The 21,826-nt window shown below is 39.6% G+C and overlaps 2 protein-coding genes and 1 long non-coding RNA gene across 6 annotated transcripts; 2 read left to right on the forward strand and 1 right to left on the reverse strand.

Moving 5' to 3' along the window:
• Positions 1-9,475: 9,475 nt before the first annotated feature.
• Positions 9,476-11,570, forward strand: LOC116205392 (protein SRG1-like). 2 transcript variants are annotated; one of them, XM_031537991.1, is made up of 5 exons: positions 9,476-9,841; positions 10,014-10,115; positions 10,194-10,441; positions 10,607-10,931; positions 11,149-11,570. In XM_031537991.1, the coding sequence occupies exons 1-5, from the start codon at positions 9,587-9,589 to the stop codon at positions 11,389-11,391; spliced, it is 1,173 nt and encodes a 390-aa protein (XP_031393851.1). In that variant the 5' UTR covers positions 9,476-9,586; the 3' UTR covers positions 11,392-11,570. The 2 variants fall into 2 exon arrangements, with proteins under 2 accessions (XP_031393851.1, XP_031393852.1); XM_031537992.1 differs by lacking the exon at positions 10,014-10,115 and having other exon boundaries at positions 9,485-9,841.
• Positions 11,571-11,720: 150 nt separating this feature from the next.
• On the reverse strand, positions 11,721-15,562 carry LOC116205397. 2 transcript variants are annotated; one of them, XR_004156499.1, is made up of 3 exons: positions 15,229-15,464; positions 11,986-14,988; positions 11,721-11,861 (listed from the first exon to the last, which is right to left on the reverse strand). It is a non-coding gene; the product is annotated as an uncharacterized LOC116205397 (long non-coding RNA). The 2 variants fall into 2 exon arrangements; XR_004156500.1 differs by having other exon boundaries at positions 11,739-13,472; positions 13,813-14,988; positions 15,229-15,562.
• Positions 15,563-15,566: 4 nt separating this feature from the next.
• Positions 15,567-19,764, forward strand: LOC116205391 (pentatricopeptide repeat-containing protein At5g46460, mitochondrial). Of its 2 annotated transcripts, XM_031537989.1 has the most exons (3): positions 15,567-18,030; positions 18,281-18,358; positions 18,462-19,764. In XM_031537989.1, exon 1 carries the CDS (start codon positions 15,777-15,779, stop codon positions 17,919-17,921), a length of 2,145 nt encoding a protein of 714 aa, XP_031393849.1. In that variant the 5' UTR covers positions 15,567-15,776; the 3' UTR covers positions 17,922-18,030; positions 18,281-18,358; positions 18,462-19,764. The 2 variants fall into 2 exon arrangements, with proteins under 2 accessions (XP_031393849.1, XP_031393850.1); XM_031537990.1 differs by lacking the exon at positions 18,281-18,358.
• Positions 19,765-21,826: the final 2,062 nt, after the last annotated feature.

The following is a 21,826-nucleotide window of genomic DNA, read 5'->3' on the forward strand; positions in this document are numbered from 1 at the left end:
TTTGGTTGCTCACGTTGATAGTAGATAGCACCGACCGCATGTCTGCAAGGAATTCCTGTGAGATTCCACCTTCTGCATAAACATGTCCATCTGTCTAAGTCTACAACATATTTGTCCCCATGTTCAACAACCCGGTACTTACTGTTACCCCCATATTGTGTCACACAAACCCTACTCTGTAACTTTGCTTCTTCAAGTTTTTTCAAAGGTCTAAAACAAATATCTCCATTACAATCAGTAAACAGTTTTTTTTTCAGCCAGCTTCTGCATTATTGATGTCCGAGTACACTCCAACATATCTATAAGGGGGAGAGTCCTAGCTTCCAGTATCCAATTATTGAAACGTTCACTCATGTTGTTATCAACAACCTCACATGCATTCCAATCATTTATGTAAACCCTACAAAACTTCCTAAAATCAATACGTCTAAATGCATTAGCTGCTTCTTTTGAAAGAACTTTCATCTGCCCCAATTGCCCTAAGATAACTTGCCTTAGTTGTACTCATCACTAACCTCCAGAACAAGTGTTTCAAAGCAACTCCATTATGCTTCTTCTTTCAATTATAATACACATGCCTCGCACAAACTCTATGTTCAACGTGTGGAAGGAGTGTCTTCACATCTTTTTCCAGCCTTTACAAATCAAAATGCACCCAATCACCTAGGAGAATGACAATGAAGAGTATAAAGCAAATGAATGACTAAACAATATAAGTACCTTTTGTTGATCACTAATCAATGTCCAGCTAAATCCATCTCTAATTCCCAAGTCACCCATCAAGAGTTCAAAGAACCACTTTCAAGAATGTTCATTCTCACCCTCAACCACAACCCATGCTATAGGGAACATTTGATTATTATTATCCCTCCACACTAATGACTGCTCTGCAACCATCAAGAAACCCATTTCTTAAACTCTCAAAGCATACATATAGCCTCTTAAACCTAGCTGCACAATTAGGTCCATCCTTATCAAGTACTAATTCAAATGTATTTCCCCTATAAACCTTCTTTAACTCAGCAAGATATGTAGGCAAAAGATTATAATGCTCTTCCATGGACCCTACAATAAGATTTCTTGCACGTGCTCTTGCTCTATAGCAAATAACTTTGAACACTTTGATTCCAAATTGGATAGTAACCTCTCATATCATGTCTGAAATCCTCCAGTTCATATTTTCCCAGCCATTCATATGTTGCCTCCTTATTTCTTACAACCCTAGAACATGTGTGTTCATTGGTAGATCTCTTCACGGCAAATCCTTATTTTTTTCGAGTCCAGCTACCATAAATTCTCCATGGACATGCTTTTCTTTGCATAGAATCTCAATATGCATCTTACAACTCCTCTTCCACCTCAACTCAAAGCCATTCACAATGGCATAACTCTTCACAGCTTTCTTGAACTGATCATTTTTGAAAAATATCAGATTCTCACTTAGTTTGATATTGAAAATATCATAATTTGGATTGAATGGTCTGTACTTTTTCCTCCTCTTTCCCATACTACTTTCTTCCCCACTGTGATCTATAGGGATCTAAGGTATGTCTACATCTTTGGACTGCCCTGCTTGTTCATTGGTCGACCTCCTTCTATGTCTCTTCTTCCCTTGCTCAGTTTGCATCTTAAATGCTTGCCTCTTCTCTCTAACTAGTGTAAGCTCATTATTTTCTCCATCACTAATACCTTCATACCCACCTATATCAGAGTCATCCCTCTCAGTCTCATCCTCATCTCCATCCTCTGCTTCCCAAACATCATCATCAGCATCATCCTCATCGTCATCCCCCGCTACCCTTGCTTCCACACCATCATCATCAGTGTCATCCCTTATACCATCACTCTCAACATCGAAGTCCCCATCTCCCTCATCATCACTATTTTCCATCGGCTGCTTCAGTATACACAGTAACTATTTCATATTTCAATCCAACCTCAGCCATTGACATCACCTCAGGATCAATGTTCATGTCAACCAAACCATCATCTAAACTACTTTCAGGAAATAAATACCACATTCTTTTAGGTTCTTTGTCGCCAAAGTTTTTTAGATGTCCTTTCTTCTCTTGCCATGACATTGTATCAGCATTCACATTTAATATACAACTTGTACCATCAATGCACTCAACTGGTAGAGTTAGTTTCATGTGGCCTTCGTAGTATAGTTGCGTACCAAACTTAATTCCCACCTTACGATAGCAAAACACAAGATCACTAAACTAAAGACTCAACAACAAACACCATTTAATCATCAGTCTTCTAGCAGCAAACAAGAAAATCGTGGGATGAGAAGGACACCATTAAACTAAAGACTCAAAGTACACGCCACTTGATCCTCAGTCTTCTAACAACAAACAAAAAAACCATGCCAAACTAGTCGATCAAGTTATGATTTTGAACTTACATTGTCTTCCTCTGTTGGGATTAGAAGGACACGATACATTGGCAAGACACCAATTGCTCCAAGTCACTAACTTTATCCAAGTTTTACCCCTCCTGCAACTAAAGAAATGATTTTATATACCACCATGAACTTTAATGCCATCATCAACACCAACTCAGATTGTCCACATGCAAGTAGAATAAGATAGTAGCCGTGATTGATCCTCCTATTTGCTCCTACATGTACCAGCGGTTGCTCCTCTTCTCGCAAGTAGTCGACACCCTTCAACAATCGACACCTTTCTCCTTCGGAATTCCGTCGATCCTTCCTCTGATCATTGAAGATTTGGGGTCTTCATCAACTTCGCTTGATTTGTGAGAGGAGATGACAAGACACTGTATGCTTCAGAGAAGGGCGGGAAAGAGAGAATTGGGGCTAGGGGGAAATAAGGGAGTGGGACCCAGATGCTAAGTAAGCGTGGCCACATTAGCACCGTTTGTCTAAATAACATGCCACGTCATGTTTCCGTCCATCAGTTGACATAAATGATACACGGTGAAAAATTAAAAAAATTCTGTGATGCATCGTGAATATTTTTCAAAATATAATGCACTGTGAAAATTATTTTCAAATTGTGATGCACAGTGTCATTTTTCCTTCTATATAAAAAGACCCCAGTGATGTAGAAATTTCCGACCTAGAGATGAACTACCATCAAAATAGAAGTTTATTGGATAAATTATCTCAGCCTTAATTACTTTTAACTATGTGCCCAATCTAACGAATATTCTCTCGGTAAAACGTGTTTTTTGATAATTTTTTGTTTTCGGTTGGCGTGTCATGAGCCTAACGTTGTCATGACAAGTGACAATACGACTATAATTTGCTCTCCTCGTGGCAGATAGAAAAATTTTCCCTTCGTTATCATGCTTGACCAATAGGGCAGCGAATTGATAAAAAATCATTCTGATAATATATGTGTGATAGATATCGTAATTATTTTTTATGAGATATGATTTGTCATAAATGATGCAGTCCATTCAAGAAATTTTATCCGTCCACAGAAGAAATCTGAATCAGACAAATAACTGAAGCAAAAATAATATTTGATCAGTTTTTGCTTTTAAAATCTCCTAAAATTCGGCAGTAGGCCGAATTGCAGCAGAGGAACAAACAATGAATGGTTCTGTCTTGTTCCTCATATCTCGTCGTACAAGTCTCAGTCACATATATACATGGCCGTCCTAGTATGCAAATGGCATCCACGCACAATAAGAAAAGATCAGCATAAAATAAAATTGTCAAAATCTTTCCTAAACTATCGAGATATCCAATAAAATAAAATTTACCATAAAAAAGTTAAAATGAAAGTCAAACCGAACATTCTTTTACAGAGAGAAGAAATTCCAGCAGAGAAATCATTCCAAGGAAGCCACACTTGGATTGCCATAAGGCTATCAATTAAACGACATTTCTTAACAGAATCTCCTGCCCCGTTTAGAAGAATTAGAGTTGCAGAGCATTTTGAGGGGTAATTTTTCGGCAAACTGTGTGGAAAAGCTTATCTTGATACATGAGGATTGATGTTGCAGAGACTCAGCAACAAGTTTCTTCGAAATAAGAACAATAATCATTAAACTCAACGCGGTCTACCTTAATCTAGTAGATTGACGAAGTCTAGCAGTTTGTTGGGTTTGTTGAATGGACAAAGTTTACTCTATTCATGGTTGACTAGTGGTTTCCTATTAAGAGTTCGTTCTATTATTTATTATAAATTGAATTTTCATAGCAAAATTATAAAAAAATAATAATAATTTCGATTCCTCTGCATCATTTCCTATGGTCATTTCCTCCCCCAATGGGGAAATTGATTCCCCCATACAAGAGAATCAAAAACCGATTTTCCTCAAACAAACATCAACAATCGGAATAATTCATTCAAATTCCGATTTCATTCTTAAGTTTCAGAAACCAAACAGGCACTAATTTTAAACCCAAAAAATTGGGAGGTTGATGTGGTTTTTGTGCAACTTTTTATAAAAATAATAATAATTTCACAATTCGACCCCAAAACAAATTTAAAAAAACAAAAAGAGTCCAATTGAATCCCTCCAAATCCCTTAATGAGCTCTATCCATACATTCGGAACCGCTTCGTAACCCCTCAAAACCTTCCCCACCTTAATTTTCATAACATTCCAAACCCCTCCCCTCCGAACCCCTTATTGAAGAATATCCAAACATAGTGTTAGGGTAGGTAACATTACCCCTGACCTTTAAAATATGCACACATTATCCCCAACCTCTATGGAAAATAGGCACTTTGCCCCACTGGTCAATATTTTGGCGAAAATCAAGCACGTGGCGTGCATGTGACATTTTTGAAGAGGCGACACGTCATTTTATAGCAATTTCCGAGATTACAAATGACATTTTGCCCCTTTATAATTGTCACTTGTATGGCATGTGACTGATTTTGGCTGAAATATCGATCGAAGGGGGCAAAGTGCCTATTTTCCATAGAAGTTGGGGAGTATCGTGCAAATTTTTAAAGGTCAAGGGGCGGATTTTATCTACCCTTAAAGGTCAAGGGGCGAATTGCTTTTTCCTCCATATAAAAATCCCGTAACTAGATTGTATCCCATAATAGTTTTGAAGAAAATACGATAAATTATCTTGATTTTGCCCTAAAGAGTAATGACTCAAAATACTTATCTTTTTCTAATTGATAGTCAATATTCCCTAATCTTTTATTAGCATTACTAAAATATTCCCGAAATTGTAGAAATTAAAGACGTAACTTAGTAAAAAGTAAAATAAAATCTATCCACCATAGAGGGAGGGAACTGCAGTTTCTACATCCTTTTTTCTGGATATTTATACAAGTCCTTTGACTGAGGAAAACGAACCTTACAATTTTGACTTTTAAAATTAAGAATTGAGTAAAATGTAGTTTACCCCCAACCTTTGGTGATGGTTGCACTGTGCTCCTAAATCTTTAAAAAGTTGCACAAAGCCCTCTGACTTATATAAAAATGAGCATGATGCACCCTCAATCTAATTTTCGGTTACTTTCCGGCCAAACTAAGTCACATGCATGTCATGTGACTTGTTTAAAAGGCGAAAGAGACCATGTCCGATGATTTTATTAATAAAAAGAAAAGAGAAGAGATGGCACCACCGCCATCTCCCCACTCAGACCCGACTCTCTCACCCTACCTCATCTGGTCCTCTTGCACCTCCCTCGGCAGCATCCTTGTCTCTCTTCTTCTCTTCTTCTTCCTCTGATAGTTTTTCCATTTCATGGGCTTCAAACAGTAGTATAAGTATTTGCTAAGCTAGAATAACGATGAAAATGTGCATCCCGTGCCACTTTTTTGCTTCATGAATCTTTGTTTTGATTTGTGAATGGCATTTTTTCCTTGTTTGCATCATAGATGGACCGAGAGGGACTAGGGGTGGCAGCCCTGCTCTAGAATTTTGATGTCTTTAAAAAATTTACGTATAGTCGTTCAAATTTTACTGAAATTTCTTATATTCGCCCCCAAACTGTGGAAAACTTTCCTATAATTCACCCCTCAAGAATCTCGCCCCTCTAAGTCCAAACACTGGGTCCGTCCCTTGCAATGCTGTTGTGGACGATCCGTTGCTCCAATCAAAGCTGGGTTCCTAGCTTGAATTTGCTAAATTATGTTTTCACGAACAATTAAAGTAGTTGTTTCATTCTTGTTACTATAAAGGTGGAGATAAAAAGTTAATTAGGATCCTGTCCCTTCCCTTGCTTCTGGCGGAGTAACAATGGTTTGTTGGAGTATAAGATTTCTAAATCAAAGCTTAGGAAAGAGGAGAGCTTCAAGGAGATTTGAAGATCCATAGATTTTTCACATCAGTAAATTGGCGAATAAAGAGGAATAGAAGAAATAGCTTTGGATGTTGTAATTTGAGTTTGCAGGACCCTGGGAGAGTCCAATCTAAGTGAGGAGGTGGCTGTGGAAGTTGGGCAGTGGTGGAGGAGACGGAGATGGTGGTGTGGAAGATCGGCACTGGTGGAGGAGGCAGAGGTGATGATGGTGGTGCCATGATCTTCTTTAATTAATTATTGTAAATGGAATATTTTGCCCTTTAAACAAGTCACATGAGATGCATGTGACTTAGTTTGGCCGGAATAGTGACCGAAAATTCAATTGAGGTGCAACATGCCTATTTTCAAATAGGTTGGAAGGTTTCGTGTAACTTTTTAAAGGTTGAGGGCATAGTACAACTAACCCCAAAGGTTAGGAGGCTAGTTGCATTTCTCTTAAGAATTTAATCATGGTGGACCAATGACAATGACGTGCAATAAAAAGATTTCAGATGCATTATTTATCCAAAAAGAAAATCTCTCGACCAATAATTGACGGTAGTTATCAAAGCTCTACTAAACCCAACATCAATGGCCCATTTTGATAAGCTCAAAAAGGTTTAAATTTGACATCGAGACGGAGAAATCCTACATTAATATATGTATATATAATTTATCTATCTAGATGTACATTTATATCAACGTTAAATGTAGTGGAACTATCTTCTAGAGAGAGTAGAAAATTTTCATAATTAAAAAAAAAGAAATGAAGATATTCTATGTTATTTATATGTAGTTTTAAATAATAAAAAATGGTCAGTGTATGTATGTGTATATATATATATAATATGTATATCTTTATTATGCATATATAAAAGTGTGAAGTTCATTATTGTGTTTCTCCATATTTACTTTCTCATACTGCCCTTCAAACTTTAAAAACCATGCATCTATATCCCTCCTTAAGTCACTCATTTATAATCCTCTAAAAAATAATTGCACGTGCCTTTTCACATAGATTAAGCCATTTATACTAATTGCCTCATTCCAAACACACATTTTCATCAATAAATATTCTCTTCAATCATAACAATAAAACAAAAATCTCTATCCTTATAAGTATATTTTCGACATAGTTCTTAAAGAAACAGTTACACCTTCTCATGTAAATTTAGCCTTGCACCATCACACGGCTTTTTTGAACACATATTTTCATCAAATTAAATGTCTTCTGTGAAATAAAAAACTATAAAAGTCTCTTATTATATACATATTAAATTCTATTTTATATTCTCACCAAAATAAGGAAAAAGCAATTCTGGGTATACTAATATTTTACTGAATATGAAGTTATATTTCTTCACATTTACTTTACAAAAATATTTTTAAGACTTTCAATATTATTTGAATGTGTTTTTTCTGCTTCTCTTAAATTTTTAATCTTCAACAATTAACCTTACTCCTTTTCACAATTAAATAATCATGCGCCTTCTCAATAGATTATTTTTTAACTTTAATCCTTATATGTGGAGTTCAAGTTGTTCAACTAATTGTTTCTCGAGAAAACGACACTGTGAAAGGGATTCAAACTTTTCCCATTTTCACTTGCCCCTTTCCATTTGTTATTCACTATATAAGCTTTGCCGCTACCCCTCTCCCCAATTATGCCTTCGTTCGCTTCTGCCGTCTGCATCCATTGAGTGGGTCCACGCCTTCTTGTCTTGTCTTACTTGAAGTTTTACCATTTCCTTTGTTTTTGTCTATTGTTTTTCATTATTTATTTTTTTTTATAATTGGAATCTCAATCGCTTCAATTATATAGTCGAGACCGAGTACCCTCAAGAAAATTCTGCCGCGACCCCTCATTTGCAGCATCGCCGTCCTCATTCGATTCGCTTTCCTTATTACCGTCGCAGATCGGTGTAGCGATCTCAGTGATTTTGCATCCAACCCCACTTTCTGCTGCGTCTATCCTCACCGCCGCGATGCTCGAGATTGTTGGTTACCTATTGTCCCCTTTCTCACGTTTTCTAGTCTTCTCCAGTGAAACCACATTTTCTTTTCTTGTATTATTTCTATAAGCAAATATCATGTATATTTATTGTTATTGACATTTTCTTAAGTGAATTTATTGACATTATTCGAATGTACTGGCCGGGATAGAGAGAGATTTTTGGATACCCATCCTTTTACTTAGGCTCCCAATAGTCCTCTATTGCAATTTCTTTTTTTTCTTTTTTCTTTTTTACGATTTAGTAATCACTTTCATTTATGACAAGAAGAACTTCCTCATGCTGCCTTTTGTTCGTTATTAGTTTATTTAATGCTCTAAAATAGTTTTTTCCTCTTTTATATAGGTTAAATTACTAAAAAAGATTATTTACCCAAAAAATACTACAAATTTATCGTCGTCGTCATCATCGTCGTCATCATCATCATCAGCATTTTGATTTTTCTAAGGCCCAGCTATCTTGAAAAGCCGTCGATCGACCGGGTATCTGGTCCAATGAGGTCATAGTTCATCTTGAAATGGCTTAATCTAATCTCTTGTAAGCTATTGGAGGAGGTTCTTCTTATTTACAGCAGAAGATCTTACTGATACTATCTCGGTGTTGTCCATTGAACCCTCTAGGCCATCATATCAGCACTGACTCTCATCTTTTCATTGTTGATCTGACAATCTAAAGAGTTCTAAAGACCGGCTAAGAGAGAGATATATAGATGGGAGCATTTTCCATGAAAAGTAACCCCCAAACTTAAAAGTAAAACCAACAATTCCCAAATCATCTCCCTCGATTGCTTCATCTAATGAAGCATCACTCATGGAAGAAGAACCTTCCGCGATAAAGCCCTGATACTTGGCACAACCGATCGAAGGTTCTGGTACACTGGTCATGTCATGAGAAACGGCCCTGCTCGGGAGATGACCTCGTCCTAGGACCATAAAGAGCCTCCACTTATCATACTTATCAACTGAAAATGGCAAAAATCTTTCCCTCCAAAAGTTCAACAAGGACAGTACCGCACAAGACCATCTGCCCAACCCCAGCCCCACTCTGCACAATGCCGCACAAGACCATTCTATGACAGTTCGATTCGTTCTCCTCGCGTCATAAGAGATCTTGTATTCAGTCAACTGTTGGAAACAAAAAAGTAGTTGGAAATTAACCACCCCAAAATCCGAATTTGACTTCCAATATCATCACCAACTACTTCATTAAATGAATTCTCTGACTTCTATTCTTCCATCATTATCAGCTCCGCCGTAGAGTTTGGGCTTCTCACGATCCAATTTCTCCATAAATATTTCTAAGACATTATCGAAACACCTCATATTCCTTTTTCTAGAGTGCTACTACCATGGCAGCACACACACAGATGGCAAAGCTAGGGACCTCTCTCCTTGTGCCATGGGTTCAGGATCTGGCCAAGGACAAGCTCGGCGTGGTCCCGGAGAGGTACGTCCGGACAGATCAGGACCCTGTGATCATACCGGACTCGGCTTCACTGCCCCAGGTTCCAGTGATCGACCTTCAGAAGCTGAGTTCAGGGGATAGCATCGACTCAGAGCTGCAGAGGCTGCACCATGCTTGCAAGGAATGGGGCTTCTTTCAGGTCCAAGGCATCCTCCTCTCCTTCTTCTTCGGGTTCTTGAACTGCTTTGAATTTTTATGATGTATCTGAGTGTCAAACCCCAAGTAATCAAAAATAAAATAAATATATACAGAATTCATGACTGGTATTTAGATCTAATATAGATGCTCAATAAATGTGGGGACTAGTCCAGGGAAGCCCAAACACGTCTTGTTATTCAAAGAATGCGGGAAGCTTCAGATGCAACAACAGTGTTCTCAATTCCAGTGAAAATAGCACGGCTCAAAGACCACACGTAAAGCTATGTTCTCAGTTCTAATGAAAATTCAACATTTTAGTGAGTACTGAAGGATTGGTTGTTAATTTGTTTCAGCTGATTAATCACGGTATGAGCGATTCGCTGCTGGAGGACGTGAAGTCAGGGATCCTGGAGTTCTTCAACCTCCCAATGGATGAGAAGAAGAAGTTTTGGCAGGTTCCAGGAGTCTTGGAAGGTTTCGGACAGGCGTTCGTGGTGTCTGAGCAGCAGAAGCTCGAGTGGGCAGATGCCTTCTACATGATCACTCTCCCGACCTACCTCCGGAAGCCCCACCTGTTCCCTAAGCTTCCTCAACCTTTCAGGTCCCTCTTATCTCTCCCCCTCAAGTTATTCAACTTAGAGAAATAGCAATTCAAACCCAACGTCTTCAGATCTCGGAGCAGATTACGGAAGATTCCTCAACACAATAACAAGCATAAACCTCGATTTCCTAGTCAGAATTTTCTTGAGTTTTCTTTGGAATGCAGGGATACCTTGGAAACCTACTCAGCAGAGACGAAGAATCTGGCAGTGAGGATCCTTAACCTGATGGCAAAAGCTCTAGGAATGGAGGCGAAGGAAATAGATGAGCTATTCAATGACGGGTGGCAGGGAATGAGAATGAATTATTACCCTCCGTGTCCACAGCCTGAGCTCGTGATGGGGCTCAACCCGCATTCTGATGCTGGTGCGCTCACCCTGCTCCTCCAGGTCAATGAAATCGAAGGACTCCAAATCAGGAAAGATGGGATGTGGGTTCCCGTCAAACCCCTGCCTAATGCCTTTGTGGTCAACATTGGAGATACTATGGAGGTAAAAACGAATCCTTCCACCGAAATTCACCAGAATTGCCGTAAGGATATGATATGCTTACCCTCACAACAAGTGCCCATGCATTTTATCCTAGCAAAGAACTGTAATATACGAATGCCGGAGCAGACTTTCTTTGTTCAGTGTCAAAGCAAAGCAACTATTTTTCTTTCAAAAGATAATTTTCTTACCTGTGAAGTGCTTTTCGATATTTTGGCAGATGGTCAGCAATGGAATTTACCGCAGCATAGAGCACCGAGGGACTGTCAATGGCCTGAAAGAGAGGATCTCCATGGCAACCTTCTATAGCCCAAGCATGGATGCTGAAATCGGTCCTGCCCCAAGCCTTGTAACTCCAGAATCTCCTGCCCTGTTTAGAAGAATCAGTGTAGTAGAGCATTTGAAGGGATATTTCTCAGGCGAACTGCGTGGAAAAGCATATCTTGATACCATGAGGATTTAAAGATGAAGAAGCCCGCAAGATGTGGAAGCAGATTAGTAGTTCATAAAGTTTCTACGCAAAAAATCATAATAATAATAATAATAATAATAATAACAGTGAAACTCAATAACGACATATGCTTAGATATCTGTACAATGCACTGGTCCCTGTAATGAACCATTAAGTTTTCTGCTTCAAAATTCATTGTTTGTCAACACAAGATAGCGTTGGTCAGCAAAACTCCTAATCAGTGGACCAAAATATAACTAAGTTAGCAACATCTGTCTGATAAGCCTTCAGTGAAAAACTTACCTCAGGCCCAGCCATTAGCAGGCATTTATGGGAGATTTGTGAGGAGCTAGAGTCCGCACATTTATTGGAACTAGTAGCTAGGCTTATTACCAGTCCAGGAGAACAATAAAAAGAACATCTTGCTGAACCGCGACATAAATTCCAGAGCACTTCCAACTGTTGTTGTGATGATAGAGAACCTAAATCATGAGGTCACATACCATAAGCTTAGGATCTATAACTAAATCATCTGCAGGATCGACTGTTAATTCAGGGTTATCTAGAATCCACAGGTCGCTCCAGACAAGAATCTTGAACCATTACCTATTTGATGATATGGGCCCACCTTAAGAGTTGGACGACACCATTGAAGACCTCTCCAAATGGAAGAGCAGCTTCCTGAAGATCTGTTATTCTGCTAGAAAAAATTGCCATATTTTGCATTCGTTGGACAAAAGATGTTTTTATCAGTTGTTAAAGCCAATGCTGCTTTTGATTTAATGGCCTTTGTTAGCATATTCCGATTTGTAAACCGAGACCTCCACATTCTTCTGGCTAACACAAAGAGCCTCTTTGGAGCAAATTAATTTCCCAAAGTACTTGAGTTACCCAACCAAAAATGATGAGTGACATGGCCTATCTTGTTACAGGTGAAGTTGAAGAGTTGAAACAAACACATGGTCTAAGTGGCCGTGGGGACATAGCAGCAAATTTGGCCTTAATTTTGTCTATAAGGAAATGAAACGGTGAGTTAATAATTACTTGCCTTACAATGACTAAAATCCTACTTGAAATACCTATTAAAACAGGATCTCGCTATCGAGATATCGGGTACCATGATTAAGAAAGAAAAGTAAGTGCTATATAAAAAGACCCCAGTGGTCTAGAAATTTCCGACTTAGAGATAAACTACCAGCAAAATAGAAGTTTATTGGATAAATTATCTCAGCCTTAATTATTTTAACTATGTGCCCTATCTAATGAATATTCTCTCGGTAACACATTCATTTTGATAATTCATTGTTTTTGGTTGACATAAGTGTCATGAGCCTAACGTTGTCATGACTAGTGAAGTTGGACTATAATTTTCTCCCCTCATGGCAGGTAGAAGAATTTTTCCCTTCTTTGGCATGCTTGAACAATAGGGCAGTAAATTGATAAAACTCATTTTGATAATATATGCGTGATAAATATCATAATTCTTTTTTATGAGACATGATTGTCATAAATGAAGCAGTTCATTCAAGAAAAATTTTTTCTGTCCACATAAGAAATCTGAATCAGATAAATAAGTGAATCAAAAATAATATTTGATCAGATTTTGCTTCGAAAATCTACCCAAGAAAAGCTAAAAATTCTAACCGAATATTCTTTTACAGTAAGAAGAAATCCCAGCAAAAAAATAAATCATTCCACAGAAACCCACTTGAATTGCCATAAGCTTATTAATTAAATGACATTTCTTAACACTAGCAGTATACAGGCATTCAGGCGTTTTTTTATGACATACATGCTTACCGGTACAAGTGTCCGTGCATTCTATCCTCGCAAAGAATAGCAATTTATTTAAGCTGGAGCACACTTTGTTTATTCATTCAAAGAATTATTTACTTTGAAAAGATACTTTTCTTACCTCTGAAGTGATTTCATTATTTTGGCAAATGGTCAGCAACAGAATTTACCGCAGTATAGAGCATCGCGGGACTGTTAATGCCATTAAAGAGAGGATCTCAATAGCAACCTTCCATAGCCCGAGAATGGATGCTGAAATCAGTCCTGTGCTAAGCCTTGTAACTCCAGAATCTCCTGCCCTGTTTAGAAGAATTAGTGTTGCAGAGCATTTTAAGGAATATTTCTCAGGAAAACTGCGTTTTAAAGCACATCTTGATACCATGAGGATTAGTGTTGCAGAGACTCAATAATTAGTTTCTTCAAAATAAGAACAGTGAGGCTCAATAACAACATGCTAGTATGACAGTGCAACGTGCTGCTCACTGTAAATAAAATATTGATCAGAAAGTATTCTGCTTCATTCCCAATCATCATTTGTCAACAAATGATAGAAATGACCAGCACAACTCCTATAGAAGTGACCCAGATATAAGAAAGGTAGGAACATCTTTCTGATCAGCCTTTCGTGAAGGAACTTACCTCTGGCCTGCCATTAGCAAGGGTTTATAGGAGATCAGCAAGGAACGAGAGTCTGCACCTTTATGGGAATTATTATCTTGCTGAACCATGACACACAGATCGTGAACATCAGGAATAGGATCCATGTTCTCTTCAATTCTATGGACAGACTACAGCCACCCACCAGCCCATTTTTTTTAAGTTTTGACTGAATTTAAGTTAAGTCGCCACAGAATTACATTGAAGCAATTGAGGAGGATATGTTTGATCCAGGTAACCTTTTCCAGCTCCTCCGTAAATCCCTATCCATGTACATACAACACAATCAATGGCTACATCATATCAAAGATGGCCCATAGAATACACCATAAATCAATAAAATATCAACTCAATGCAGTCTATGTAGCCATCCGATCGAAGAATGACGCTTTCGTCCATCAGAAATACTCATGAAGTTTTACAAGTGTCATTTAAGTAATCAACCAGGAGAATTAGTATATCATGGCCAAACAATAGATACTAAACCACTGTATATTATAAGAGGCAACACCAGTCAAACACCAACCATCACCTCATAGGCACCATGTCGATATGCATCATTGACTTGCTCTATGTAGATTATAAATGGATCCAAACTCACAACCACATTAAGGAAGAACAAGAGAAGTTAGCATTGCTAGACCGCTTCCAGCTGTTATTCAGAGACTAGAGATCTAATAAGACAGGTTCTTGCGAATTACACTAATTAGATTAAAAAGCCGCACGCCATCATAGTATAGACATAATCATACACTTGATTTCCATGCCACATCTCGCTAATCAAAGTACAAAAGGCTCCACAGAGTCCACCTGATTCGGCTCAATAGATGAGGTAGATATTCATACAAATATAAGGTTCACTTGAAAAATGTAAAAACCCATCTAAAAAGGGGGGAGCAACAGTAAAAGATAAAGACTTCAATTCGGAGCACCATTCCTTTTCTAGGCAAAAAAATTGAAGGACAAACAATCTACAAAGAATATTAACAAGATAATCCACCACCGAACTAAGCTACACGGACCACTGGCTTCATTCCCCATTTCAAACCCGGATTACATCAATCCATATATTTCCCCAATAATAAACACCACCTTTCATGCGCCATGTTCACTTCACACTGGGCACGATTGCACCTCGAACCATTCCTGTCACTGGACCTATGGTTCACAAAAACAAAAGGATCAGTGATCAGAGATAAGAGCAACCACAGCAAAATCATCTCTTCATCGACTGCAACAGCGAGGAACCGCTAGCATCATACGCTACAATAGCAGATCATGCCTAATGCACTTCATACACCAAGAGCAAGACCCAGAACAAGGAAAAACCACCCCAAAAGCAACGGGAAGCAACTCCGAGAGCAAAGCGAGGAGGGAGTGAAAGAAACCCAGCTCGACCTTTTTTGTGAAAAACCCAGTCTTTCCTCCGGCGGGCGAAGCAGAAGTAACCCAATGAGGGAAACGCCATGGCCAAATGGAGGTTGAAGCCGGGCAGCAGCAGCAGCAGGAGGGACGAACATCGCCAAAGAAAAACCCTAATCGGAGCCCCCCTTAAGCTCGAAAACTGAGCAAAGCTCGCAATTAGTGCGCTCCCCGCACTCCCCTTTTCACTTTAGAACGGACGGCCGTCTCCGAGAGCTCGAATCCATAGAAGAAGCTCTGTGAAACTGTGAGACTGTGACAGACAGAGAGAGAGAGAGAGAGAGAGAGAGAGAGAGAGGATTTTAGGGAAACTTTTTGGGGTTTGAAAAGAAACCAACCCGCCCTTTCTTTAGTCAGCTCCTTTTTCAATCCGCTCCCTGAATTTTGGTTTATTTCATTTGTTACCACAAATTCTTTGCTTATACCTCGAATTGCTCCCTGTGATAAATGAAAATGGCGGGAAGTAAGGGGACAGAGTGAAGCTTGTGCGAGTCAGTTGACTGGAGCTATGCTGACCGTTGAAGATGAACAAACCTCGCGCCATCATTCAAAGTCTCCATCTTTACTTCAGACCCTTATCGTTTCGTGTTTCACACCCTGTTTCGTCCGGAGCCTTGGCCGGTGTCTCCGAATTCGTGGGGCGCTCTTCTGTTCATCCCGATTCAAGAGCACCCAGTGGGAGGTTCCTACTGTCTGATCGCTTAAAGGACCACAGGTTTGAGGAAGCTCGGAAATTTCCCGATGCAGTTGCATGCCTGGATGTCCGATTATGCACCCGGATGATTGCAGGCTATGCACGAGACGGCCGGCTTGACAAGGCCCTACAACTGTTTGAAAGAATGCCCGTGAGAGACATAATTTCGTGGAATGTCATGATAAATGCGTGCTTGGACTGTGGGGAGTTAGAGCTTGCTCGGGACCTCTTCGATGAGATGCCCGAGAAAACTGTGGTTTCGTGGACGGCAATGATAAATGGCTTCTTTAAGTTCGGGCAAGTTGATATGGCTGAGAGGTTCTTTGACCTGTTGCCCATGAAAGATCTGGCTGCTCATAACACAATGCTTCATGGGTATTTCAGTAATTGCAGAGTCGAGGCTGCGATGAGGTTCTTCGAGGAGATGCCTTCACGGAACGTGATCTCATGGACTTCAGTGATTGGAGGACTTGCCCAGAATGGGATGAGTGGAGAAGCTTTACTTGCTTTCCAGAAAATGGCAAATTTTGGCATTTTCCCGACTTCGAACACATTAGCTTGTGTTTTGTCCGTCTGTGGGAATGCCTCGGCCTTTTTTCTCGGTCTGCAAACTCATGGCCTTGCTCTCAAATCAGGATTTTGCTTCAACACGTTCATTTCTTCATCTTTGATTACATTCTATTCGGTCTCTAAGAAGATGGATGAAGCCATTAAGGTTGTCTCAGACATGGAATTGAACAAGGACGTAGTCACATGGACGGCTCTTCTGACTGGCTTCAGCTCAAACAATAAGCACGAGGATGCATTGAAAATTTTTGTCAACATGTTAAGAGCAGGCGTCCTTCCTAATCAATCTTCCTTCTCAAGTGTGCTAAATTCATGCTGTGGTCTGGAGGCACTTGTTCGAGGCAAGGAGGTCCATGCTCCAGCCATTAAGCTAAACCTCGGAGAGGACCTTTATGTCTGCAATTCTCTCATCGTCATGTACTCTAAATGTGGGTCGACGAGCGATTCTTTAGCTCTATTTAATAGAACCAGCAAGAAGAACTTGGTCACATGGAATGCAGCTATCTCGGGATGTGCTCAGCATGGTCAGGGACTCCAAGCGCTGGCACTTTTCACCCAAATGATACGTTCTGGTGTAGGGCCCGATGAGTTCACATTCACGGCATTGCTCACTGCTTGTAGCCACTCGGGATTGCTGCAGAAAGGAAGGCAACTGTTTAAATATTTCAGTAGGCAAGATACCTTTGTTGAACTGAGGCATGAGCACTACTCGTGCGTGGTAGATCTACTGGGACGCGGTGGGAAGCTTGACGAAGCAGAGGAATTCATAAGAAACATGCCCTTGAAACCAAACTCCATAGTGTGGTTAGCGTTGCTTAGTGCCGGGAAAATGCACTCAAACTTGGATGTTTCGGAAAGAGCTATGACTGAGATTCTCAAGGTGGACCCGCAATCGTGTGCCGCTTATGTGTTGATGTCCAACTTGTATGCTTCTGCTAATAAATGGAGTGAAGTATCAAGATTGAGGTTCCTCATGAAGCGCAACGGAATTGTGAAACAGGAAGGACGCAGTTGGGTCACAGTAAAGGGGCAAAGGCACGTGTTCCTATCTGGGGACAAATCTCACCCTCTGAGGAAGATTATATATCAGAAAATTGACTGGTTAAATAGGAAACTGAAGGAGTTGGGTTATGTTCCCGATAAGAGGTTTTCCCTGCATGATATTGAGGACGAACAAAAGGAGGAGTCTTTATCTTATCACAGCGAGAGGCTTGCTATCGCATTTGGGTTGGTTACTACCGTGGAGTTCAGTACGATAATTGTAATGAAGAACCTCCGGGTTTGTGGGGATTGCCATTCTGTGATTAAGCTCATAGGACAAATTGTTGGAAGGGAGATTGTAGTGAGGGACTCTGCTCGGTTTCACCATTTCAAAGATGGAGCTTGCTCTTGCGGTGATTACTGGTAGCAGCCAAAATGGGACGTATCACTTTCACTTTAGCAAACATACTTTATGGCAAAGCTCAGCAAAGAACCAGAGACGGGCTTTTCTTGGATTCATTATTGACCGCCATCAGGTAATCCTTAATTTTACTTGTTTATCCTTGAATTTGATACTTAATGCCAAGTATGAAATTCTAACAAAACTACTGAAAGTCAGATCAACAAATGCAGGCATGAATGTGAATGAAGAGATGGGTGGTAATTTGGTAGTTTCATGTTACATATAAATTGGGTATTCTTTTACCTAACTTTCTCTCAACTGAATGTAACTGAAATACCTGCTTCTCTGCGTCTATCTAAAAACTATTTAACCCTTTGATATAGAATTCCTTTTGGAGCCCCATCCCATTACGTTAAAGCATTCTTTATGTGAAGCTCGAAGAAGCTTTCCACAGAAGGAAGGTAAAGATTGGATTTCGATACCGACATGCAGTTTTATATAAAAAAATGTTGCTTGTCCTTTGACGTTTAAATACAGCATTATCTTCTTTCTTTGTCTTTGCAGGCTCACCAATGGCTGAGAAAGAAAAGGCTGATAAGATTATTGAAATCCAAAACAAGTTCCAGGAACTGAACCATTACATTCAATATGTTGACCTGATGATAGACTTACTGATGGAGGACACGGGGGCCAGAAAAAACGAACTAGTTGGAGAAATAAAAATGCTGAAGCAGGTTCAAGAATACATCAAGAAAGTTTATGGAGAGTGGGTGGCAAATATGTTTCATGGAGGTGACCTGGGCAGTCTTATGGGGTCCTTGAGTTGGGAAGCCAAGGTTGAGGCATCTAAACAAATTCTTGAAAGGCTGGAGGGCGAAGAAGACGGCATCATCAAAGCAGTGAATGAGGTATTTTGTGAATTTGAAACCCGAGACAGTTTCAACATAGAAGAAGAGAAGAAAGACCGGGAATTTGGAACCACATTGTTCTGCTTCCAGCCCTCAGGAGTTGAAGGGCATTACAGAGAAGAACATCTTCGGGGCCAGCAAATATATGAAGACAATCAAGGACTTTTTGATCCCTATTCTAAATATGGCACTAATGCCGGCGTCTTTGAAGGTGTTCATGTTAAAAAGCTGCTGCGAGAGAGTTCGGAGTTGATTAAAGAGAGAAATTGGATTTTGGACGGCGGTCCTGTCCTGCTCCTTCAGAAGCTCAACAATTGTATGAAGGATGAAGAAGATGGGCCTGGTCGAGAGGTGGCTGAGTCTCTAGTGGTTCGAGGACACGACATTGAGGATTGGCTCTGCTACATGCTAGTGTTTCTTGTGCTGTTTGTCATGAAGAATGAAAGCCACAGGGAAGCATTTCAGGAGTTCCAGTGTCAGCTTAAAGCTAGATCGAACAAGAGAACGGAGTTGATCAACAAGTTTACAAACCTGCTGGAAGGGGCAAATTTCAAACTCAGAGAAATGAAGAATCTGAGAAAGATGACTGCTAACATTCTGGAAAAATATTGCTCAAGGAGAATTGAAGAGACAGAAGTCATAACGTTCCTCGAGATTCTTCTTGACGAGATAGAGCACTTGGATTTCATTCTTCAAGAAGTCCCATCTCTGAGATTAGACGTGCCCTTCGGTGATGAACTTTCTGAGTCCGAGGATGTGATTTTACGATGTGAAGAGACACTGAATAATATTAGGACACAGATGAGTTTTATTTATGGCACCAGTTATGGTGAGTGGGAATTCGAAGTTTCTTTGTTAATAGACGCTGTATCTTTTCCTTTCATCGTCTAGTATACGAGAAATTTCATGTTGTAGGTGAAATATTCTCTTTGGTTACTCTTCGTTTTCATTGCCTTTGATTTCGCGAATTTCAGTTCAGTCACTTCTCTTGAGGCATTAAAGAAAGAGGGTTTCGGTGTGTCGAATTTGAGTTTCTCATAAGCAATTCTGCCATTGCTTTTAGTTTCATAAATACGAAGAGGAAAGGATACGCTGATTACTTCTGCATAAATTCATTCTAGGCCCGATAGCTCTTCGATTCGTGTGGAGATGAAAATGGAAGGTTTCAAATGGAAATAAAAGTGTGATTTATTACTCGCATTAGAAAACCTTTTTCGTCTTTTGATAATTTTTGAGTGAAGCCGCCTGAAATTCAATAAACCTGACAAGAAAATGAACTGCATAATGAATAACCGAAACTCTGCAACTAACTCGAGACTGGAAAAGAGAGAGGCAAAAACTGAAAGTGGAAAACCATAACCTAGAGTTGAACCTGTCTCAAACCGAACCTAAGAAGGACCGGGAAGATCCGTTCCCATAGATATTTTCACGCCTGTATAATAACGATAGATAGATGAAATTTATAATCTTACGAATACATTTAGGTTCGTTTTCTTAGGCATGATTCAGTTCTTGTTTCAACTTAATATAGAAAACCTGAACCCCGGACAGCATGCACTCCGAGCTTCAGCCCGATGCAAAGGTCCCTTCATTTAGTAAATTCTATGCCTCTGTTCTGGGAATCACTATTTCTAACAGAATTACCTAACTCCATCATCCTTCAATAAACCTCCCCTTTCATCCAGTAGAACCTCTCTCTCTCTCTCACTCAAAAACCAAAGGCCGATAATAAAGAAGATCCGAGCTTCGTGTCCAAATCGATATGCGTTTGTAGAAGAATTTGTGCCATTATTTGTTAACGAAAACATGGGAAAGATAAATGATCTCGAGGAAGCCGAGTCTTTCAGACTCACCATGGAATCTCTGAAGGTGGAGCAAGGAGACATGAAGAGGAGACTGAATGAGCTGCCCAGCACCCTCGACAACGGGCACGATATTGAAGCTTTGAACAATGCTGTGTATTTGCTCGAAGACGAAGAAGAAAGGGAGATGAATATGTTGAGGATATTAATCCTACATGGAAAAGATGACTGGATATCCATTGATTTATATGAGGCTTGGAAATCATTATTTATTATGAAAAAATAAAGTTCAAGACACACACAATAGGAAAAGATATTCTCTTCGAACTTTACTTTTTCTTTGATCATCTCCTTTTCGTACTTGATCCCATATTTCAGTTTGGTAGCTTATCACAAATTGGAGATTTTCGTTTTCCGATCTCTTGCGATTGATCAAAGTTCTCTTTTGGCCAAAGATGTCAGTAACAGTAACCATTTCAAGGAAAGGAATGATATATAATCTATAAACTAGCTGAAACTATAAATCCGAGCAGCCAAATCATTTAATCACGGAGAAGATTGACATACTGATGCATAGGAATAGTTAGTCCTGCACCGAACATAATCAAGATAATGGTTATAGCAGAGTTACATTATCTCAAAGCTCGCTGATATAAATAACATATCCTATTTCAGATGAATTATTTTAGTTCTTTCAGTTTTCATCAAACTAAACCAGCCGGCATGTGAATTGTTTAGAACGCCAGTTCACCGACCCGATTAGGGATTTCTTTTGCTGCTGCAAGAGGCACATATACAGACATAGACAGCACTGTCCTCGAGGCTTTTTCAGATACCTTGGACCGGCAGGTCGACAAAGCCTCGAGGACTTGTTGCCGCTGAAGCTTCAAGAGGGGCTTTCACTGTTGGGATAATTACTAACAAAACACGCATTCATCCAATACTCTAGAACATTAGTGCTACACTCTTACGCTAAAGCATTAAGATCGTAAATTTCCTGTGTCATGACAGGTCATTCACGGGTAAATTCTCCATTTAGTGAAGTCAAATATTTACCATCTAAACCGTATTCATCATAGAATTTGGTATGGAGCTGACACGATTCCTGATTGAATACAGAAACTTCATTACTACGCATGAGTTAGCTTTTCAGGGAGGTCCAATCTTGGCCAAACCGAAAACCACAACCGGAAAAACCGGTTCTTCTCTTTCGGTTGTT

Source organism: Punica granatum, chromosome 4 (assembly GCF_007655135.1).
Source record: "Punica granatum isolate Tunisia-2019 chromosome 4, ASM765513v2, whole genome shotgun sequence".
Lineage (NCBI taxonomy): Eukaryota > Viridiplantae > Streptophyta > Magnoliopsida > Myrtales > Lythraceae > Punica > Punica granatum.